Source organism: Maylandia zebra, linkage group LG7, assembly GCF_041146795.1.
Source record: "Maylandia zebra isolate NMK-2024a linkage group LG7, Mzebra_GT3a, whole genome shotgun sequence".
Lineage (NCBI taxonomy): Eukaryota > Metazoa > Chordata > Actinopteri > Cichliformes > Cichlidae > Maylandia > Maylandia zebra.
Window position 1 is genome coordinate 54446507 of NC_135173.1, and position 21709 is coordinate 54468215.

Genomic DNA, 21709 nt, shown 5'->3' on the forward strand with positions numbered 1-21709 from the left:
CTATCTATTTATGTCATCTGGTTACTCGATAAAGCTCACGTTTAAAACATTTGATTCAAATGTGTAACTCGGTGCTGAGGTCTAACGTGCAAGGGTTAGAGTAGTAAGCAGTAGTGCCAATCACATTTAGAATTAAAGCTCTCTCATTTAACTCGGGCATTTTTGTCCTAAAACCAGTAATATTTTACCTCCTATCTGTCTTCAAGGTTGCATCAGTCTCAATATCACATGCCACCAACTCTCAGGGGACTTTCCTTCAACAAATAAAGGCTCAGAGCGGCATTAAACACAAGTACAACCTAAAACCCAGTGTGCACGCCGAAAGTCGAGGCAGCCTCTCCTCATGTGCTAAACCAAATATATCCCCACAGTTTAAGGACCAGTTCCACGGCTAATGGCAGGAGCTGGATTCCCATGCTCCGGCATTGTGTCTCTTCCAGATGCAGCCAGGGGAAAATGGGGGAGGCACGCTCATGGGTGGTCTGCCCCACATGGTCCCACACTCTGCGGTTTGCGCCCTACATCTGACATCTCTCATCTACAGTGGCTCTCAGCTGGGGCGCTCACAGCTCACATTCTCCGTGCCATTTTTACTGCAACAATCTTGAGCTCCGGGACGAGGCTGGAACTGTTTACCATCCAATGTCTTGATCAGGGAGGCACACAGCAGATCTGGCTTCCTAAATACTAAAACGTTCAGTTTTTTCAACAAAGGATGTTGCAAAATTCTTCAATAAGTTAGTGTAGTACTTTCACCGTTAATCAAACAGATGATAGTTCTTAGTGATTATTACTTTTATCTTTTTAGCCACTCACCATACGCCTGCATGCTGCCTTTTAAATAATACTTCGACATAATAATCGACACTTTTATCTACTTTTATCGTGCTCAGATAAGTGAGCATTAACTACTTATGCTGCACCACAACCATTACTTTGCGCGCATTTGGCTTAAAGAGACTCTCACACGCCCTTGCTATGGGGGTAAAATCGATCATTTTTTAAGCCAGAAGGCTTTAAAATGTTCACACAAATCATGCTGATATTTCAGTAGTGAACACCGTACAATCTAGGTAATAAATGAAGGGGATGTTAGATCATTTATATTGAAGTGGATTTATCCTCAAGCCCACAAATACCACATTTTATTGACTTTCATATGCTGGAAACCTGATGTGAAGTACAGGAGGACAATTAGCGTCATAATAACATTTTATGGGAATAATCGATATAGAGCAGAGCAGAGATTTGGGCTAGGGCAAGGGCTTCAAGTGTGGTCTTACATGCGATGCACGCAGTGAGGCTATGGTTCTCAACTAAGTTCTCATGAGCAGAGCACCCAAATTGTTGCAATCGGCTTTTAACCCAGCCACACACGTAGATAAATACTGACACAGATTTTTGTTTTCTCTGATGAAAAAAATCGTATACGCTTCATACTGTTGCGTATCAGAATAGGTGACTCTTTGCTTTCATTATGTTGCCTGCTAATCACTCATGCTGCAGATTGCTTTGAGAAAATTCAGCATTTTAAATTTTTATGTATCATAAATGTAAACATTTTAATCTGAATTGTGTGTACAGTGCTGATACAATCTGTTGCATGTTTCATGACATATGTGCTACATTTATTACATCACAATTTTGAAAAAAATATATAGATACATATATACTGTTATTGTAACTATGTGTGTGTGTGTCTGTGTGTGTGTGTGTGTGTGTGTGTGTGTGTGTGTGTGTGTGTGTGTGTGTGTGTGTGTGTGTGTGTGTGTGTGAACCTTCAGTTGTGAAAATTCAGGCCACTGTGCAAGTGCCTTAAATCTGTATTTTATCTAGTGTCCAGCAGGGGTCGACTCCTGTGGTTGTAGAAGAAGTTAGATTGTATAGCTGTCTATGAGAAAATAAGCCTACTATAAACTTGATTTATGACTCCAGTAAACTCAATCCTGGTGAATTTATTTTCTGAATCTTTAGTTTCAAGTCCTGTTTAACACAGCATGGCATTCATTTAGTAAATTATGGCCCAGTTTATTGTAAAACAGACAGTAAATCAGAGTATGCTTTAGGGTTATGACTGAGAAATCACAATAAGAGCGAGAAGTTGTTGGCTTCGTCTTGCTCGTCTCGTCAAGTTTCAACAAGATGATGACACTCAAACTGCTCAACTTGAGGCTTCAGAACCAGGCTCCTTAAATCATTCAAAGACAACATAGGGGCTTCATACACCTTTTATATACAGTCTGTCCTGAAAACCTAGACTCAAATTCTTTCATGGCTGCTTGTTCAGAAAACCCTACCTAACAGCACATTGTTTTCAATGTTGACTTTGCCTTTTTTCCAGCTCTTTGATTAGTTAGGTTTGAAGGGAAAATTAAGTTTTAGGTTTAAGTACACAATCTTTACACATTTAGCATACATGAAAAGGTAAACTTTACCTATGCCCCTTTAATTACAGTGACAGTAAACCTGCCCATGGTCTCATGCTATTTCTTTTAGCCTCAAATTGACTCTATCAGACTGCTCAACATATTGAAAATCTCTTGTAAAAAAGGATAACCAGTGAGCTACAATGGGATGTCTACAAGTCCTAACAAAACATCAGTATGTGATGAATTGGGAGAGCAGGTTGCGAAGAACATGATCTATAGCTATGGCGAAAAAGTGATGCTCTGTAAATACAACAACTGTGAAAAACCCCCAGATGCAGTTGTAACACGGCCAAGTGTTTTCGAGCACATATGTGTGTGTAAAGCAGATGGGCGGTTATAAATTCTTCTACTTCAGAAGCTGTTTTTCAAATTTTTTATGTGCAACATGTTTCTGAGAGACATTCTCAAAAAATGAGCTCCAGAAGATTAACCAAGCCAAAGGTGATATCATTCATCACACAGTACTGCAACTGTGATGCAGATGAAGATGTTTCCGAGCCAAGAGATGACACTGATTGGGGCTTCGAATATTTCACAACCTTATCTATCTACTAAAGGCATCAACAACTTTGCTGTGAGTCATTTGAACAAGGACATGGAAAAACTCAAGATAACTTTATTGGTTATTGTCATCAGAATAAATCCAGGGCTTACTAGTTTGTTCGGTATACATGTACGAAAGCTACAATTATGGACAGATGGAAGGGATAAAAACATTTTGGAAAATTGCAGCAGTGTCATGGAGAGAGTTTAAGACCTGGATACCCTTTTTTCCAGCCATTGTATCAGCTACTAGTATGCAAAAAAACTCCAGTTGGACCAGTCAAAAGTTAGTAAACCAACACAAACAAGCCAAATGTGCTGACATGCTCAATGAGTGCAGCAAAAGCATCATCTTGCTCGCACATTAATTCTGCTCATCATACGCACAGAAGGTTAGAGCAGCAATAATCATAGCCATACAAAATAAATACAAACTATATGCAATTAATCAAACGTAATCTGATGAATGTTAACTGTTGTGTTTGGCACCAGAGAAATATAAGTTGCTCAGTAGCCTCTGTTTCAATTTGTTACAGCAAAGCCTCCAATTGTTTAAAAGCTCTAACCTTTAAGTTTGGTTAAGACCGCAAAAATAAGAGTAAAAGACCTACTGACATGTGCATATGGATTAAGCACTACTAGTCACTTTAATAGTAACCAAGGGATTTTTATTGATTGGTTGTTCCCTGATACGGTTTTATCTCCGCTGAGGACATCGCAACAAAGAAACCCATAATTAAAGGAACATGCTGAAAATGGCTTTTTCTTTTTAAAGAGTATTACATAATGAAGCAGCAGGGGAAGATGGCCCCATGCTTGCTGACAGCAAATTAATATCTTCAGCATGAAAGATTAAATGTTGGCATTGTTAGTGGCATTTACAAGAACAAACTTGGAATAAATTTTACGCCCTCCACTTAAACTCATCAGTGAAAGCATAATGAAAAGCAGTTCAGTTAATTCTAACAAAAGTCTCAGTGAATCATTTTGTTGAAGTAATATCTGTTTCAGAAGGAAATTACAAACTTTTTAGTTCCATCAAAAAGAGATGCTTTTGAAAGATAATGTTTCTAAGATAAGAATGTCACAAGAGTGTACAGCTATGCTAGAAGCTCTCACTAAAGCTGTGCTTAGACACAATGGGGCTTTGCACTAAATGCTAATGTCAGGACATTATTTAAATTGCAACCAAAACACTGTAGCTACACAAGCACGGGAGCACGAGACTGTTTAAGATACTTCCTGATGGTAGTGATAACCTGCTTTACTGTTAATTATACTAGTGAAAATACTTTAAAATGTTCAATTGCACCTGTGGGAGAATACTGCAGGTAATTGTCTTGTGAATTCACTGCAAGCGAGTACTGTAGCTTTCATGTGTGCGGCCTGCATAGACTCTGATCAGGCCATAGACTCAACTAAATCACAGTTTCTCAGTAGTAAGAAAAGTACAAACGTCCTGCCTGTGCTCTTTGAGGAAGAAATTAATGTCTGTATCAATATTTTATGGTAATCTAATTGCTGATGCTATCAACTGTTGCTTAACTTATGGTGCTACAAATTAAAAGTCAAGGGATCCAAACTGCATGCTACGTCATCTCTTAGAAAGGTTTTACTGGAAGGTGAAATATTAATTAAAGTTAGAGTCCTCCTTTGGACCTTTTTATATCCTTTATCTCCTGTTTATATATGTTGTGTATAATCTGTACTACTTGCACTCATTCTACTATCATGACTACAAAGTACTTATCAATGACTGTCTTATCAGTAGGTTTTATACTAGTTTACTACTAGGTTGCAAATTTTGCATTAATGATGTGTTTAATGCATGAAAAATATTTTTTGCAGTCTGTGTGTATAAGTGTGTGTGCGTATGTATGAGCGTGGGCTTCATTGTACACACACATGCACAATGTTTATATGTGTTTGTCAGAGAAAGCTTTGTTTCTGGGTGTGTGTGGGGTGGGCGTGTTTGATTTCAAAGCACAGCAATTGAAACCTAAAACTTGGGAAAAGCTGACAAAACATACCGATCGCAGGTGGTTAATGGGATGGGAGAAATGACCAGTTGACCAGCATCATAGGTGACCCCATTCTGATGTGCCCTCCTCAGTGGCTGACCCCCATCTGCTAGATATTACTCCTATAAAACTCTTCTGTTTGTCCAACATATGTCAAGGATGGGTGGTCCTGAGATAACACGACACGGAGCCCTTATGTCAAGTTGCTGAATGACACTTTACCTAGTGTTCTCATAACACTGTCAAAGCAGTTCTAAAAGGGGGGGAAACGGCTGCTAGTGTTGCAACTACAGGCACAACCTGCTCATTTCTTCATGATGCCACTTAGATGCCAGTTTCTGGAAGGATGCAGGTCTTTGGCAGAAGGAACTTTTATCTCCTTTCAAACTGCCAATTGCACCGTCTCACACTGATGCCTCAAGAAGACACAAAAAAAGAAGAGTGTCAGAAAGAAATCTACGGTCTGGGAGCTAAGATGTGAAAGTTCCAGGTGTCAGGGGTGAGAGGTTGAAGGTCCTTGTAATGTGGGTGGTTCTGATGAAGCCCTGTTTGCAGTTAATGAGGGCTAAACAGACATGCTGATTGCCCCTTGTAATTCGCAGGGGACTAATCGCTGAATATTCCCTTTGACAAGAGAGATTACACAGAGCCCGAGGCCGGACAATAGAGATTTGCCATGTAATGTCTGTGCTATAGACAGGGGACACAAAAAAAGAGTGGATCAGACCATAGGAGAGAAGAATTAGAGGAGGGAGAGGCAAGGGGGGTGGATGTGACACTGGCCAAGAGGTGCCACCTTTGGAACAATGTGATGACGTGGGTGGAGGGTGGGGTGGGGGGGACATAACAGCACCAACCTCAGAATCACATGGGTCAATTATGACCTTAAGGAACGGCCATATGTGTGAGGCATCTTGATTGGCAAACATGAAAAAAAGAATCCTCAGTTGTTCCCCTTTCAAGCAGTGCAGATTCCTTCAGCTCTACACAGTTTTACATCTTTTTTTTCTCAGCAAAAGAAAAAAGACAAACCCACTGCCTCTATCTTAGCAACATCAAAGAGCAGTAGCTACACTAAAATTTGATAAAGTCAAATGTTCTCTATAGACTGTATATAAAAGATGAACATTGTCTCTGTGGCATAACCAATTGGAACGTCATATCGCATTAAGAAGCCTTGAAACTGAACATACTGGTGGTTTCTTTCTTTGTTTTTTCAAAGCCAAGGGTAATCTTAGAACTGTTATAAGAAGGTGGAGTGCTAACTTATCGGCTAATGCTAACAGGCCTCGCTTGCAAAGTAGATTCATATTATAGGTGCATCTCCTAGATATGGATACCTGCTAAGTAGTGTTACCTAACATACAAATAAAATATTTAAATTTCACTCTCAAAAATAGAGTGCAAATGTCTTGAATGAGTAGAATAAATGACAGCAGAAAAAGGGTGAAGCTTAGCTTAAAGCTACCAAATAGGGCAGCCTGCATAGGTGTCCTACTGTGAGGATATATTCCTAATAATGCAAATGCTAAGCTTTAGAAAGAAAAAAAATTAATAGCACTTTACTTCCTGGTATAAAATTTGGAATTTTAACATAAATGTCTGTAACACTTGTCTTGCTTTTGGCCTCGAAATGCAGAGTTATTGCTTAAGCTAATGGGGTTGCGACAAATATGACTTAAAGTCAAAGTTAATATTGCTCTGTGTGTGGAATGTGTCAATAGGCTGTGTTTGTGAGCATGTTTAGCATATAACCTTAATAAGGCGATCACAGACTGCATTTTCTTTTGTCACTTTTTTCCTACTTCCCCAAAGTAGCCACTAAAAAAAAGCATGATTTATCAGGATCTACATAAAAAAGGAGAGAATTTCATCAAAAAATTTGTTGCCTCATAAGTGTCTATCAGCCATTCGCTCCATGAATGTCAATTTTGCTCAGCAAGGAAAAACCCAACGGATGGATTTGGGTCTCAGTCTATCAAACACATGGAAAGCTCATATCTTGATGAGGTCGAGCTCACTTTAGTGGTTTCCAGTAATACAGATGACTTTCACAGGCAAAATTATTCCACACTAAAAGCAGCGTTCACTCCTACATGTGCAAATACACAGTATATACTTACGTTGGTGGTCTGTTAATATACATTACATTTGGACATTTACATAATACTGTGGCCAAATCCAGAGGTTTGGGTTTGTCATCATAGTTTTTAGATACAGCATAACCTTCTGTCTTTATAGAGTAATCTGAGATAGAAACCCATACTTCTGTCAATTCAGAAATTTCAAGCAAGTCGTGTTTCAAATACTAGCAATACTAGCAAATACTACATGTAAAGATATTAATTGTGTGCATAAAAGTGGAACAAATTAATGATGAAATGTTATCGTTAAATAGGAGAGAGACCTCAAGTGAGGGATAGATAAGAAAGGACGAGAGAAGACATGGAAGCTAATGCAGAAACAAAACAGAGGAGACACGGAGGCAATGTGAACACTTAGAAACATGATAAATGATATCAATTCTTATCAATCAAAGCAAGAACCAAAACTCTAGTACTTGACACTGCACCAGTAACCATGGCAGAAAATGATATGGTTTTTATACTGGCATATAGAAATCCAATGATATGAGAAAACATTATTATTGTTATTAACCATATCATAACATAATCACTGTTAACGCCACACTGTGGAGCCCTAATCTATGTGTACAGAAACATGGATTGCAACCAGTGTAGAATTAAGCCAGAATTTCATATTTAATTTAGCTTTTACAATTTTTTCATATAGAAATCTGTGCCAGTGGCTTTGTGATGCAGGGCCAACTCATAAGTGTCGTTGGTGAACTGCAGTAGCTACCTAATGCAGTATCAAAAGCCACAAACAACTCAAACAATTGCTCTTTAGAGTGTCTAGCTTTATGTCTTCTGGTCAACATTATCTATAATGAAGTGCAATGTTTATCTCAGTGTAAAAGAAATGGGAATGGCTTTACTTTGACACTGCATGTCATTGCTCTGAAATGGCACACAACTGAAACTCTTAGATGCTGGTGTGATTGTGTACAGTGTGATGTCTCTGTTACCCACTTCAGGGCAATTTACTGCCATGAGTTACATCCACTTGTTCCCTTAAGAGGGAATAGTAACTTCAGATCAATACAAAGTCCTGAACAATCATCTTTTTCCTGTGATGAATAACTTTGGTCCTGATGGGAGTGATTGCTTCTCCTGGATGAAAATTCCCAAAGGGTTATTAACGGGTTTGATGAGGCTGAAAATGATGTAACTCCTGTGTTTTGGCCTTTGAAATCACCAGATTTCAACAAGTCTGAGTACCAAAGGGAGATATTTGGACGAACAAGTTAGCACCAGATAGGGAACATCTTTTCACATTTATCATTCCATTCCACCAGCAGACTTCCAAGACTTCCACCAGTTGTTTTTCCTTTAATTTGTCACTTTGTATGCATACAAACAGTCTCAGCAGGGAGTGTTTGGCGGATTGTGAGCAATACCACGTGACAAAGGTCATGCGCAAAATAAGGGTAATAAGTCCAGACTTGCTATTTTTGACCTTGTGTTATTTACAGCGATCTGTTGCTTTAACTCATTTGTTTTCTCACCATTTGTTTTCTTCCTCAGCTTGACGTTCCTATATGTCAGTCATATTCGAGACCTGCGGTTTTCTGTTTTGCCAAAAACATCCTTTGGGGTTTGGCATGCATGTTGAAATGAAAGGATGCATGCAACATGTTGCAAGAGTCTGTGAAGAAGGACAGGATTTTCCTTGTTTTTCAACCCCCCCCCTTCGCCGTCATTTAGAAGCTTGCGTGGACCACCAAAGATGTCAGCTCCAAACGCAAAGGAATTACAATCTCAGGGATGATGATGCGTGTTTCTGAGCCTCTCGTCATGTTTGTGTGCATTTACTTTTAAGCGGTACTCGGCATAACTTCACATACACTGAAAAAGAGCTCGACTCCCAAAGGCTCCATGGTCATGGGAATCTGAAGCTGCACATTGAATATAAACTCCCAGTGGCAGTCTGACGAGAGCCCTTTGGCTGAGAACATGTACAGTATAGTTTGCGAAAGTTGCAGGTGCTGTCATTGGAGGCGTTATCCCCTCTTTCTCTCTCTTACACACACACACACACACACACACACACACACACACACACACAGTTTGTAGATGAAGTACAAGGTGCCAGGTTGGAAAGGGGGGCGGGCATGGATACACTGAAGATGTAAAGGTGAAGATCCTGACTGTGGTGCCTTGATTTAACAGCTGAAGTTTTGAAAGGCCAGTGCATATAAAAGCCTGCCATCAACACATATAATCTCTTAGCTGAGCCCATTGAAAGCTGGGTCCCAGGGGTTAATTCTCCCTTCACTCCATGTTTGAATCAATTCCTGACTCACATTGAGATGAAAGCCACAGAGTCCCAGGACCGAGCCCGGACTCCGAAGGCCCACTGATCCCGGACGACTGGAGTGGATTATTGCGTGTTCGTCTCGTCGGACCTCCATTGGGACAGGGAAACTGAAAAGAAAAACAATAATTAGAGATAATTGCTTGTGTCCAAACACAAGCATTAAAGCCCTCCTCCCTCCCATCTCCTTTCGTAGTATGTGAGGTGGAATGAAAGGGACACCCCCCTGTTTTGACAGCTGGGCAGGCGAACATAATTTGTGACAGCTGAACTGAAACGTCTTTAACCGCAGGGAGACAGAGACAGAGAGAGAGACAGAGAGGGAGAGAAGGATTTGGTTTGAGAAAGTAATGGTGGGAGAGGGAGATCAGACAGAGAGATCCTTTTCAGCAGAAAGGAAGATGTCAGAGAAGGGCAAAAAGAAAGAGAGAAAAGAATTAGAAGAAACTGATTGCTGTGTGGTGGGGTGGGATGAGCAAGATTAAAAGAGGGGAAATGGTCCCAGAGTAGGACGAGTTAACATCAAATACAAGTGTTACAGAATAGAATATTAAAACAACAGGGCTCGGGTGAACATGGTGTCATACCAGGTCTGACACATTGGGTTAATTTGCTGCTCCCTGGAGGTGACCCCTGAACTTCAGGGACACGGGGGTCACAGAGACCTCAGAGCGAGACAGGCAAAATCATGTCAGTCTGAGAAGCCGGGTCATGGGTCACCTCTGATATTCTGGGTATATAGGCCAAAACAAGGACCATATGTGGATGGAAACACATTTGAAACAAAAATAAGTCATGAATTTCCATCTTCACTCATAACTGGTCACTTGCTTTCTTTCTGTTATTTTTCTCCTCCCCCTCTTCTCCCCTCCTGCCCCAAACATCTCGACCCACCGCAGACTTTCTGCCCTAATTCAATAAAGTCATAAATACCAGCGTAACGGCAAATTGACATAATGTTGGCTGTATGCCCTTTAAATTGTCAGTGACAGAAGTTTTCCCAGAGGTGAAATATTAATACAAACACAGGATTTCTTTTCCAAAATACCCAGCTCCCAAATTCTCCTATGTTTACTTTTCTCCTTGGTCCTAATTTCTGTTAGTGTGAAATGTTATACTTACTGTTGTATTTACTGACAGGGGAGGGACAGAAACCCAGGACCTGGGAATGTGATCTTTATGGCTCAGATTGCTTGGCCAAATAAGTGACTCTCTGTGCTTTCATTTTCACTTCATATAGAAAGTTTGAGCCCGTCTTCCAGCTTCCCTAAAGTATTACGTTACAAAAAAAAGAACCTGTGCATTCTGTTGAGTGTCTAAAAGTGCTGCAATTCATGAGGGAAAAGGGCCAAAACATTTTCATTTAAGAACGATGTTGAGGATCACCACTAGGAACGGGAATTGATAAGAATTTAGCGATTAAATTCCATTATTGATATTACTTGTCGATTTGATTCCTTATTAGTTCTTTTATTCATTCTCATTGGGTTCTCACTAGCTCCGCTTTGAGAGTTATCACCATCACTAAGTAGCATATCAAAGCATTACATTGGTGCAAATTACTTGCGCACTGTGTGCTCAAATGTTTGTGCATGTTGGATGTATTTCCTCTCTCTGTTGTGATCAGTGTTGGGTCATTTCTCAAAGTAATCTATTACACATATCACACAGAAAACCTTTAAGTACGGTAATTAATTAGCCCAAGGAGAAAACCAGCAGTCAGACACTTCAGGGCGATCACAAACACAAACCTCAACAGGTAGAAACGAAGGATACAGCCTGACTGCTTATTTTTTTGTTACCTGATGAAGTTCAGCAGCGGCGAGCTTCACCACAGCTCACAAATGCTCACTTGACAGTGTAATTGGCATTTACTCAGCTTTAGCATCACTCTAGGTTTTTGGCTAGCTTAGCATTTACATGCTGTCAGCACTCTTGTTTCAACAGAAGTTAATTTAAAAAAAATTGCATTTAATACAGAAGTCCAGTTATTCTGTAAGGGGGAATTATGTAATCCTTTATGTAATGTTTTTTTTTTATTTTTTTATATTTGTATACCAACTGCGACCTTATCATGGTGGAGGGGCTTATGGGTCTCAGCACCTATGTTGCTGTTAGGGTCTCCCATAGCAAACTGGTCCTGGTGAGACAGACAAAGAGTGATTCAAACACCCCTATGAATGAAAAGTTCACCCTGCCTGGGAAAGGGTTACCGGTGCCCCACCCTGGAGCCAGGCCAGGAGAGGGAGCCCGAGGACGAGCACCTGGTGGCCGTGTCTTAGTCCTTGGGTCCCGGCAGGGCACAGCCCAAAAAAGGGACATGGGCATCCTCCTGTAGGCCCAACATTTACTGGGTGACTGCAGAGGTGGAGACCCTGGCGGACCCCTGGATGCACTGGTTACTGAAACTAGCGATTGGGACATGGAACGTCACCTCTCTGGTGGGGAAGGAGCCTGAGCTAGACCTAGTAAATACTAGCTTATTTTCTACATTACAACTCCCAGTTCTATCACTATATATTCAGAGAAAAGGTGTAGCTGGATTTTTGTAGCTCTTGTCTAAATGTCTACTTTTAAAGTAAAAGTGAATCAGTGAATACAAAGTGCAGATTCAATCTGGTTTCTCCATTTTTGTATTTGAGAATAATAATGTGAAGTGTTGGAGCCACTGGGAGAAAATATTACTTTTATTTTTAACCTTACGAACGACAAGTTCTGTTATATTTTATTTACTGGTCAGTATTTAAATCACTGAAACATCTACCCCGAGACAACTGTCTAAATATTTACATTTCTATAGCAATGAAGCATAGCATTGTAATCAATCAATCCCTATCTGTATCCAAGCAAACAAAAACAAAGAGTATTAATAGCATGAAGGGAAAGAAAACAAAAATAACATTAAAAAAAAGAATTACAAAGTTTGGAAGTCAAAAAAAATGGAAGTCATTTTTTAACACTAAAACATTTACATTCTACATATTATCCCCAAAAATATAGGATAATAAACTGTTAACATTCCACTGTAAATGAGTAAACACATGATAAAGATCTTCCAAATATATTTTTTAAAAGGACTTCATGATGTCAACTAACTCAAGATTTAACTAAAGTCGTTATTATCTTGTAAAGGGATATGGGGATTTGAAAATAAAGGAAAAAGAAAAGAAGTTTCTCTGGCTTCTGCAATGGACCTTTCCTTCTCACACAAATCCCTGGGAGTTCATTTTGTGATACAACCACATTTTAACACACAGGACTTGTCTGCCTCCATTTATCTATGATAGCCACTATAAAATATCCCACATCTGGCATCACAATTACTAATGCAATCGTGTCATTTTAAAACCTCTGACTTGTGGAAGCAATATAAAATATAAAAATCTTATAAGGACTGCTAAAGCCAAAATTTGATCAAATGCAAAATTAAACAGTGTCCATAAGTGTAATCTCGGGACTCTTTTCCTTCACCACATGATGTGATGTCCTCCTGCTCTCGAAGACGGCACATGTGATTGCACTCAGAACAGAGTCACATCCAGTGCGGTTGGCCTCATAACATATACAGCAATTTTCAATAAGGCAGCAAATGACCTCGCCGTGCTCTCCCCCAATGAGCTGAACACCTGCTCTCTGAGGTAAGTCAAAGAGGGAGATGGGATTCATGAGAGAGCAAAAGAGAGAACAGGGGTAGAAGGTTAAACACACAGGGGGGAGGATGGCAGTATGTGGCTTACAGTCAATAAAAAATAGCTTGAATATCAAAGTGGATCTAAAGAAGTATGTGTGTATGTGTGTTCTCGGTGCGGTGTTAGCAATTTAGCTGGTTTTTTTCATACCTCCAGTATAACTGGAGATACCTGTACAGCTCGTTTGTGTGTTCATATGGTGCAGCTTAAAAGTGGACTGTGTGTTTCTGAGCCCAGCTCCACACAAGGATGAGTAAGTAAAGATGGGTTATTATGCTGAGGAGATCTGCAGATGATTTCCTGTGGGCAGACTGTTTATCGGATCTCCTTGAGGCTCATCCCCATGTAAACTTGTGTGTGCATATGTGTGTGTGTGTGTGTGTGTGTGTGTGTGTGTGTGTGTGTGTGTGTGTGTGAATGAATACGAGTAAGAGATACAATTAGCTGTAGCTTTGCATTTTTCATCTCCATCACCACGAAAATGTAGCTGAAACTGATGAAACAGTCAGACCTGTGCAGTCCTTCTGTCTCTGTGGGTGCATGTGAGTTCACTGCATGTGTGTCTGTAAACTTCATGCACAGACACAGATCTGCTCGCCGGGTGGTGACACTGCTGGCGAGCGAACTAAAAACTGCAAACGACAAGAGCTGGAACAACAGGAAGATAATTCAGATTTGATTGGTTTCACGTGTTCTTCATAAACAACAAAAGTTTTTTCCTGCGCCTCCAGCGTGTTTTTTTCCTGCAAACATGGAATCCATTTGTCTCTCCGTCTCCATGCCCTGTAGTTGCCCAGGCTCTTACGCACACACGCGCACAAACATACACACAGACACACACACACATGAAACATGCTCAGAGTGAAATGAAAGCAGGCACAGAGTCAGCCCACCACTGTGGCACTGGAATCTTTTGATATACTGTCAGGAACTTATTTTGAAAACAGCCACTTTCAACTGCTAAAAATAATCACGGGGGACTCTGAGATGAAAATGTGAATGAGGTTTGCCAGCTCTTGCTCTCCAGTCAAAATAATAAGAAATGATCTGTCGGACGCTTGTGTACTTTAGTGCCATGTTAGTGAAAAAGCTTGCTTGAATGCATCCAGTTTCTGCACTTCTTTGTGAGTGACATTTTAAAGGGAACGTCCACTAAAATACAAGGAAACATACTTTTAATTTACTTCAGGAGTAAAACCGTTACAGAGGGGTTTGGATTTCTTTAAAATTGAATCAAATTGCGAGATTTGCTTTTGGAGCTCTCATACACATAAAAAATATGCTGAAAAGTGTCAGTAGCCATGTTCAGCTATAATATGAAAAATAGGGGAAATACATCTGTAATACAGGGGTGTAAAACTCATTTTACATTGTAGTGATCACTTTGATCTTAAATAGGCCAAACTAGCAAAACTCCTCTTTGTTTCAGTGTAAGTAATAAGTAAACATTTAATCCATGAGATATGCTGATATTTAAAAAAAAAAAGTGTGTAAAAAGTGCGATTTCAAAAGTACGTCTCAGCTTTTCTACATGATAAAGAAATGCTGCTGTAGTAAAGAAAGGACAACTCTTTGGACTGAAATAGAAATAAATGTGTAAAATTACAGGAAGAGTTCTGCCAGCTCATTGCCCAGACGGTCCTGTAATTATAAAACAGGAAGTTTTTGTTAAATCACAGAAAACCTCCTGTTTTTTTTCTACTGTAGTCCCATTGTAAAAAACTGAAAAATCTATACTACATAGTGAAAAACAGGAACTTTTATGTCACTGAATTGTTAATCAGTTACTTAATGGCCTCTGTGTAGTATGAATTGCTACGTCTTTATTAGTGGGAAAAGTCAAACTTGCTGTAAAACTTGTGAAAATACAGTTAAATCTCCAACATTTCTTCCTTCATTCATAAGTTCTAAAGCCATTGCAATGGGCTGAATCAAAGTCTTTGCCGGGCCGATGCTTATGTTTCACACGCCTGCTGTAATAGAAACTAAGACTTGTATAAGATTGCAAAGATGTCAACACATAAATAAAAACCACCAAAACAATCTGAATATAGTTAATGAGTGAATTAGGATATAGAAGTTAAAAACTTGTTACTGCTGGAGCATGTAATTCAAACATTACTTTCATTTGTAACGATTATAGTGCATCAGGATGTTGTTTGGGAGTATGTACGTAAAATCTTGCACATGATATCAAGATATTTTTTGCTGACCGTGCAGGTAAAAAAAAAGGCATGAATGTTGGGGATTTTTTAAACTGTTTGAAAATATGATCTCTAACAAAGCTATATCACTGCCCTACTGTTAGCCACAAGATGGAACAAAAAAGGGAAAGTGTTAAAATGACTGGGGGTAAGACACACAGCTCCTGCTGGGGTAAAAAGCCTCCACTCTACAAACGAGTTCCTTGTGTGTCCTGCACTGAGACAATTTCCATTTCAGCTGTTTTTCTGCACAGAGCTGAGAAAAACCATTTTGGTGGTGGGCGGGAAATTATAAAGAAAAAAAAGTATTTTTGATAGATGTTGATGTTTTATTTTTACCCAAAACGTTGTTGTATTCTGTTGAGAAGAGAATTGGAGGTAAAAAAAATAAATAAATAAATAAATAAATTAAGGAAAGAACTGAACAAAAAACAAAAACAAAAAAAGTAGAAGAATCTCCCACGTGCTATTAAAAGCCCCCACAGCTCAGCACCAATGTAATTTAATGATTTAATCATTTACTTACTTAATGCCATTATCCTGGGTTTTTACCTGGATCCATGAATTTGAAATTATCCATCCATGTTTTTAAAACACAGTCAAAATCATTTTTGTATGTGTTGCAAGTAAAATAATTGAAATGTCAAAAAAATTACAAATTAAGGTATCAGGGGTTTTTTTTGTTTGTTTTTTACAAAAACATAGAAAATAAGTTTGTATAGATAGAAAGTGGGGGGTCTTCCTCCCTTCTCAAGATTTGACATAATTTATTATGTCAAATCTTATTTATTTATTTACTTTTTTTATTATATACATAATAATAATCATATATATATATATATATACATACATATATATATATATATAAAAGGCCACATTCAGGCTATAAAAACAGACTATAAATATGTTATGTATATTTTTCTACAGTCTGTCATGTGCGCTATAGTTTTTAATAATTCAGTGACATAAGAGAGTTTGTATAAGGAACTGATCTCCAGTTACAGCTTGAGCACCAGCTTCAGCTGTGTGTGAGCAGCACAGAGCAAGCCTTCTTTACTCTTATTAGCGCGCCCCATATGGGAGCATGGTGTTGTAACAATGCAAAGACAATATCTCCGTCCACTCACTGCCAGCGTCCAAAGCCAGGTCAGTGCTAATTACACTAGTCTAATGATGATTTCCAGGGATTATCTGAGCCTTTGGTATTTTTTTTATTTCAAAAGGTTAAAAAAAAATCTATCTCAGATAGCTGTAGTTTCCAAATCTGTCCACAAATGTTTAGCTGGGAGCGCATGTGGTTTAAGAGAGAAGGCCTCCAGCTCAGGCCTCCTCAAGCATTATCAGACCACTTTAGGGGGCCGAAAACATCACGTGACACACACACACACACACACACACACACACACACACACACACACACACAAATTCAAATGTAAAAACAATCCGACTGAGTAGGAGTTTGTCCAGTCCAGAGGAGATAGTTTTTTTTAAAAAGAAAGAAAGAAAAGAAACAGAAAGGAAAAGCACCTGTTGCCTTCAGAGAGAGCTCTGCATATTCCAGACTGAGACAATCAGCTGTTTCATTTGGAGAAAAGTTACAGAAATCATCACGTATTATGAGATTTTGCAGGCTGCCAAACAATTTCATTTTTTCAAACTCGTGATTGTAAATAATTGATTGTTGCTGCTTTCCTTTTTAAAGACCTCCAGCTGGAATTAATAAAGCGGTCCTCCTTATTATTAACCACAAAATCACTGCTAATAACCCATTCATAACCTTCAAAACTCATATCAGAAGTCATCCTGGGGGATTTTGTTGGCAAATATAGCCCCTTTTTTTCGCCTCTTCTTTTTTTTTGGTTTTAATTTTTTTTTTATTGCGGACTTGTTATCGTTCAGCATGTTCCGTAATACTTTCATAAATCGTCTCCAATTCTCCAGAATGGTGAAATAATGGCTCTTGTCGGCCACCCGCATTTTACTGTGCTGTAAAAATAATGAAAGTCATATTGCGCTGCGGTTACAGATCTGCACAGGCAAACGGCACAAGTTTGAAGGAGGTCCCGAGATTTTTTCCTTTTCTTTTTTTTCTAAATTGCTATGAATTTTCATTTTTGAGACAGTTTTTGGAGAGCTGCTTTGCTGTGTGCGCGCTTTTTTGGAGCAAAGCCGAGTGTAAACGTAAGGAGATGTTTAGCAAGAGTTGGAATAATTATATTTGTACTTATCAACTCCATATTTCCCGAGCTGAGCCTCCAATGGGGAGGAAAAAACAGAAGAAGTAGGTAATTCAGTTCAGTTATCACCGCTGCCGAGATTCAGTTTGTGATTCCTGAAGCCGAAATAACTAAAAGCCGTGAGAGACAAATACAGTGTTCATAGGGATACACTAATAAATGATCTCAACTTTTTATTTGTTTTTAAAGTTTTTAAAAACTCCTTCTAAATAAGTCTTCTAAATTAAGTAAACAATTAAATGAAGGCTTGTACAAATAAAGATCTTTAATGCAATCATTCGCTGAACTCCCTGTGTGGGAGACGGTACTGCCTCATCTTTAGAGAATCTGCTTCATCTTTACAGAAACTTTACTGAGCGGTGTTTCCTCTTTTATGCACGTATTTATTTATTTATTATATCATTAACTTGTCCGAATAAGATAAACACCCGGAGATCGTTACGCTTTCTTCGTGGGGGACCTTATATACTTTCATGATAAGAGAACCGAAAGTGTTGCATATAGTTTACTGCAATATGGCACAAGAAATTAGATATTTAAATAATATTTAACATATTAAAAAACATAGAAGTGGGAAAAATGATTTAAAAATAAAGGTAAGTGCTGCATATCACACTAAATAAATTTAAGTGGCAACATATATAAATAAATATAAATATTAATGTAATACAGCCTAAAATAATAGCAGTAGTAGATACAATAGGCTATCTGCGGTTAAAATAAATAAATTGAGTGACCTGACCCGGTGAAGGTGTATTTGATTTCCTCACCCTTTCTGCCCCCGTGTGGTGCAGTGACTCTTGTGTTTATGCTGCAAACAACAGACATAAACTCTTGGACAACTTCAGTGCACACAGGAAAACACGAAAGACGTCAAAGTCGAATATTTTATGATTCTTTTATTTAGCAGTAGAAGAGGAGGGGACACAATTTGTTTGGATCAATTTATTTTGCGCCAGTCACATTTTGCCACAGATGTGTCAAATCTACAGTCTGGGTTCTGAGGTAACTGTTTCTGAGGTAATTGCTGCTGAGGTAACTGTGTTGGTGAACGCCACACAGATATGGGATTTGTGCAGAATTCGGAACATACTTGTAAAGTCCTGTTTTTCTTCTTCTTCTTCTTCTTTTGATGTTAATTTACCCCAGCAAAGAGCCTGAAGAAACAGAACTCTTCTAAAGTATACTCTGATAAACTATCCCCGTGTTTGTTTCAGGCAATAGTTTGCATTTCCTCTGCTAACATTTACAGGGCATGTACAGTGAGAACCAAGCACACGATGAGTGGTATGTGTGTGTTCTGTGCCGAATATAAATGTGTGTTTCCAAAACCTTCGAGCCCTCAGACGGAGGGCTGTCCATAAATCTCAATCTGAATGAGGTTTTCTTCCAGGGAGCCTCGTCTTAGTGGAGCTTGTGATTTCAAACATAATCATTATGTGAATGCTCCACGATAACACATGTGCCATAAGCCCAGCTGTACTTATTTTGCTGAGGAATGAAGCGCCACAGATACTGGGGGTGGCAGGGGTGTGGGGGTTATTTCACAGGACATGATCAAATCAATCGCTTTAACGAATCATCTAATGGATCAGTGAGGAAAAGAAAAATCAAAGACAGATGAGTTTCTGGAGAGGTTTATACTCGGCTGCATTTGCCAGAGGAAGGGTTGACGTCTTGGTATGCAGGTGGATATGAACAGGTGGAGCAGGTCTCATCACTGCTCCCCTTTTCGTCTCTTGTCTTCTGTGGGCTATGAGAGAGGGGGAAAGTGTGTGTGTGGGGGTAAAATATCACACAGAACATTATAGGCAGATTGAAAGGAAGTGAAGCAGTAGTTTACAAATGTTTACAGGCCCAAATGATGACGCTCAAAGAAAAACCTCAGCGCTTTCTTTAGCTTGTCCCTTGATCGTTCCTCTGTTTGACATTAAAGTTGGGGGTTCATATGAGCAAGGCAACACTTTATGGTTTTCCTAGGTTAAATGTATTTTGCCTGCTGTCTTTTTTTTTATTTGACTAAATTGCTTTTCTGGAAGCCTGCTGGGAGTAATTGTTCTAAAACAATGAAAGAAAGTGAAAACTTGTAACTTCCCCGCAAGCCTTAACCTTCAGGCGACCTTTCGGGAATGGAAGGTCACCTGGTGGTTACTGCATGCTGCTGGGATCCTGCAGTTAGTTTTCTTTTTCTTAAAAAAAAAATGTATGACATATGTATTTTTAAACTGGGCAAATATGCTGACCTAAAAATTTTCACATGACAAAATTACCCATGCATGCTGTAAAAGTGTCTTTTAATCGGATGGGGCAGCAGGACGGTTATATTAAAGGATGAGTAGTTATTTGGGGGTTTAGTTGTATTTGAAGAGTTTCAGTCAGGTTTCAGAGCTCATCACAGCACAGAAACAGCTTTAGTGAAGGTTACAAATGATCTTCTTCTGGCCTCTGACAGTGGACTCATCTCTGTGCTTGTCCTGCTAGACCTTAGTGCAGCGTTAGATACTGTTGACCATAATATCCTATTAGAGCGATTAGAACATGCTGTAGGTATTACAGGTACTGCGCTGCAGTGGTTTGTATCATATCTATCTAATAGACTCCAATTTGTGCATGTAAATGGAGAGTCCTCTTCACACACTGAGGTTAATTATGGAGTTCCACAGGGTTCAGTGCTAGGACCAATTCTGTTTACATTATACATGCTTCCCTTAGGCAGCATCATTAGAAGACATAGCATACATTTTCACTGCTATGCAGATGACACCCAGCTCTATCTGTCCATGAAGCCAGATAACACACACCAATTAGTTAAACTGCAGGAATGTCTTAAAGACATAAAGACCTGGATGGCCGCTAACTTTCTGCTTCTTAATTCAGATAAAACTGAGGTTATTGTACTCGGCCCTGAAAATCTTAGAAATATGGTATCTAACCAGATTGTTACTCTGGATGGCATTACCTTGGCCTCCAGTAACGCTGTGAGGAACGCTGGTCGAGGATATGTTGCTGTGAGGACATATCCTCGACCAGGACATGTCCTTCAACGCACATATTAAACAAATATGTAAGACTGCGTTCTTCCATTTGCACAACATCTCTAAAATTAGAAATATCCTGTCTCAGAGTGACGCTGAAAAACTAGTTCATGTATTTATTACTTCCAGGCTGGACTACTGTAACTCATTATTATCAGGATGTCCAAAAAACTCGCTAAAAAGCCTTCAGTTAATCCAAAATGCTGCAGCAAGAGTGCTGACAGGGACTAGAAAGAGAGAGCATATTTCTCCTGTTTTGGCTTCCCTTCATTGGCTTCCTGTTAAATCCAGAATTGAATTCAAAATCCTGCTCCTCACATACAAGGTCTTAAATAATCAGGCCCCATCTTATCGTAATGATCTTGTAGTACCATATCACCCTATTAGAGCACTTTGCTCTGCAGAACTACTTGTTGTTCCTAGAGTATTTAAAAGTAGAATGGGAGGGAGAGCCTTCAGTTTTCAGGCCCCTCTTCTGTGAAACCAGCTTCTAGTTTGGATTCGGGAGACAGAAACTATCTCTACTTTTAAGATTAGGCTTAAAACTTTCCTTTTTGCTAAAGCATATAGTTAGGGCTGGACCAGGTGACCCTAAATCCTCCCTTAGTTATGCTGCAATAGATGTAGGCTGCCACGGATTCCCATGATACATTGAGTTTTTCCTTTCCAGTCACCTTCCTCACTCACTATGTATTAACAGACCTCTCTGCATCGAATCATGTCTGTTATTAACTTCTGTCTCTCTTCCACAGCATGTCTTTTATCCTGTCTTCCTTCTCTCATCCCAACCGGTCGCAGCAGATGGCCCCGCCCCTCCCTGAGCCTGGTTCTGCTGGAGGTTTCTTCCTGTTAAAAGGGAGTTTTTCCTTCCCACTGTCACCAAAGTGCTTGCTCATAGGGGGTCATATGATTGTTGGGTTTTTCTCTGTATCTATGAAGCACCTTGAGGCGACTTTTGTTGTGATTTGGCGCTATATAAATAAAATTGAATTGAATTGAATTGAATTGAATTAATCATTCCAATTTCACTAAGACAGTACTAAGTTTACTTTGTGGAAACAAGCTGAAAAAAATCCATCATTTAGTCACTTTTTCAGAGTTACAAAAACCAGCA

The 21709-nt window shown here is 39.3% G+C and overlaps 1 protein-coding gene across 1 annotated transcript in view; it reads right to left on the reverse strand.

Annotated features, from left to right (window-relative positions):
* LOC101481148 (uncharacterized) overlaps positions 1-21709 on the reverse strand; it is a 34775-nt gene that overhangs the window by 12126 nt on the left and 940 nt on the right. The window contains exon 2 of the mRNA XM_004549955.3: positions 9420-9540. Coding sequence (XP_004550012.3) covers positions 9420-9540 — 121 coding nt within the window. The remainder of the gene's footprint in view (positions 1-9419; positions 9541-21709) is intronic.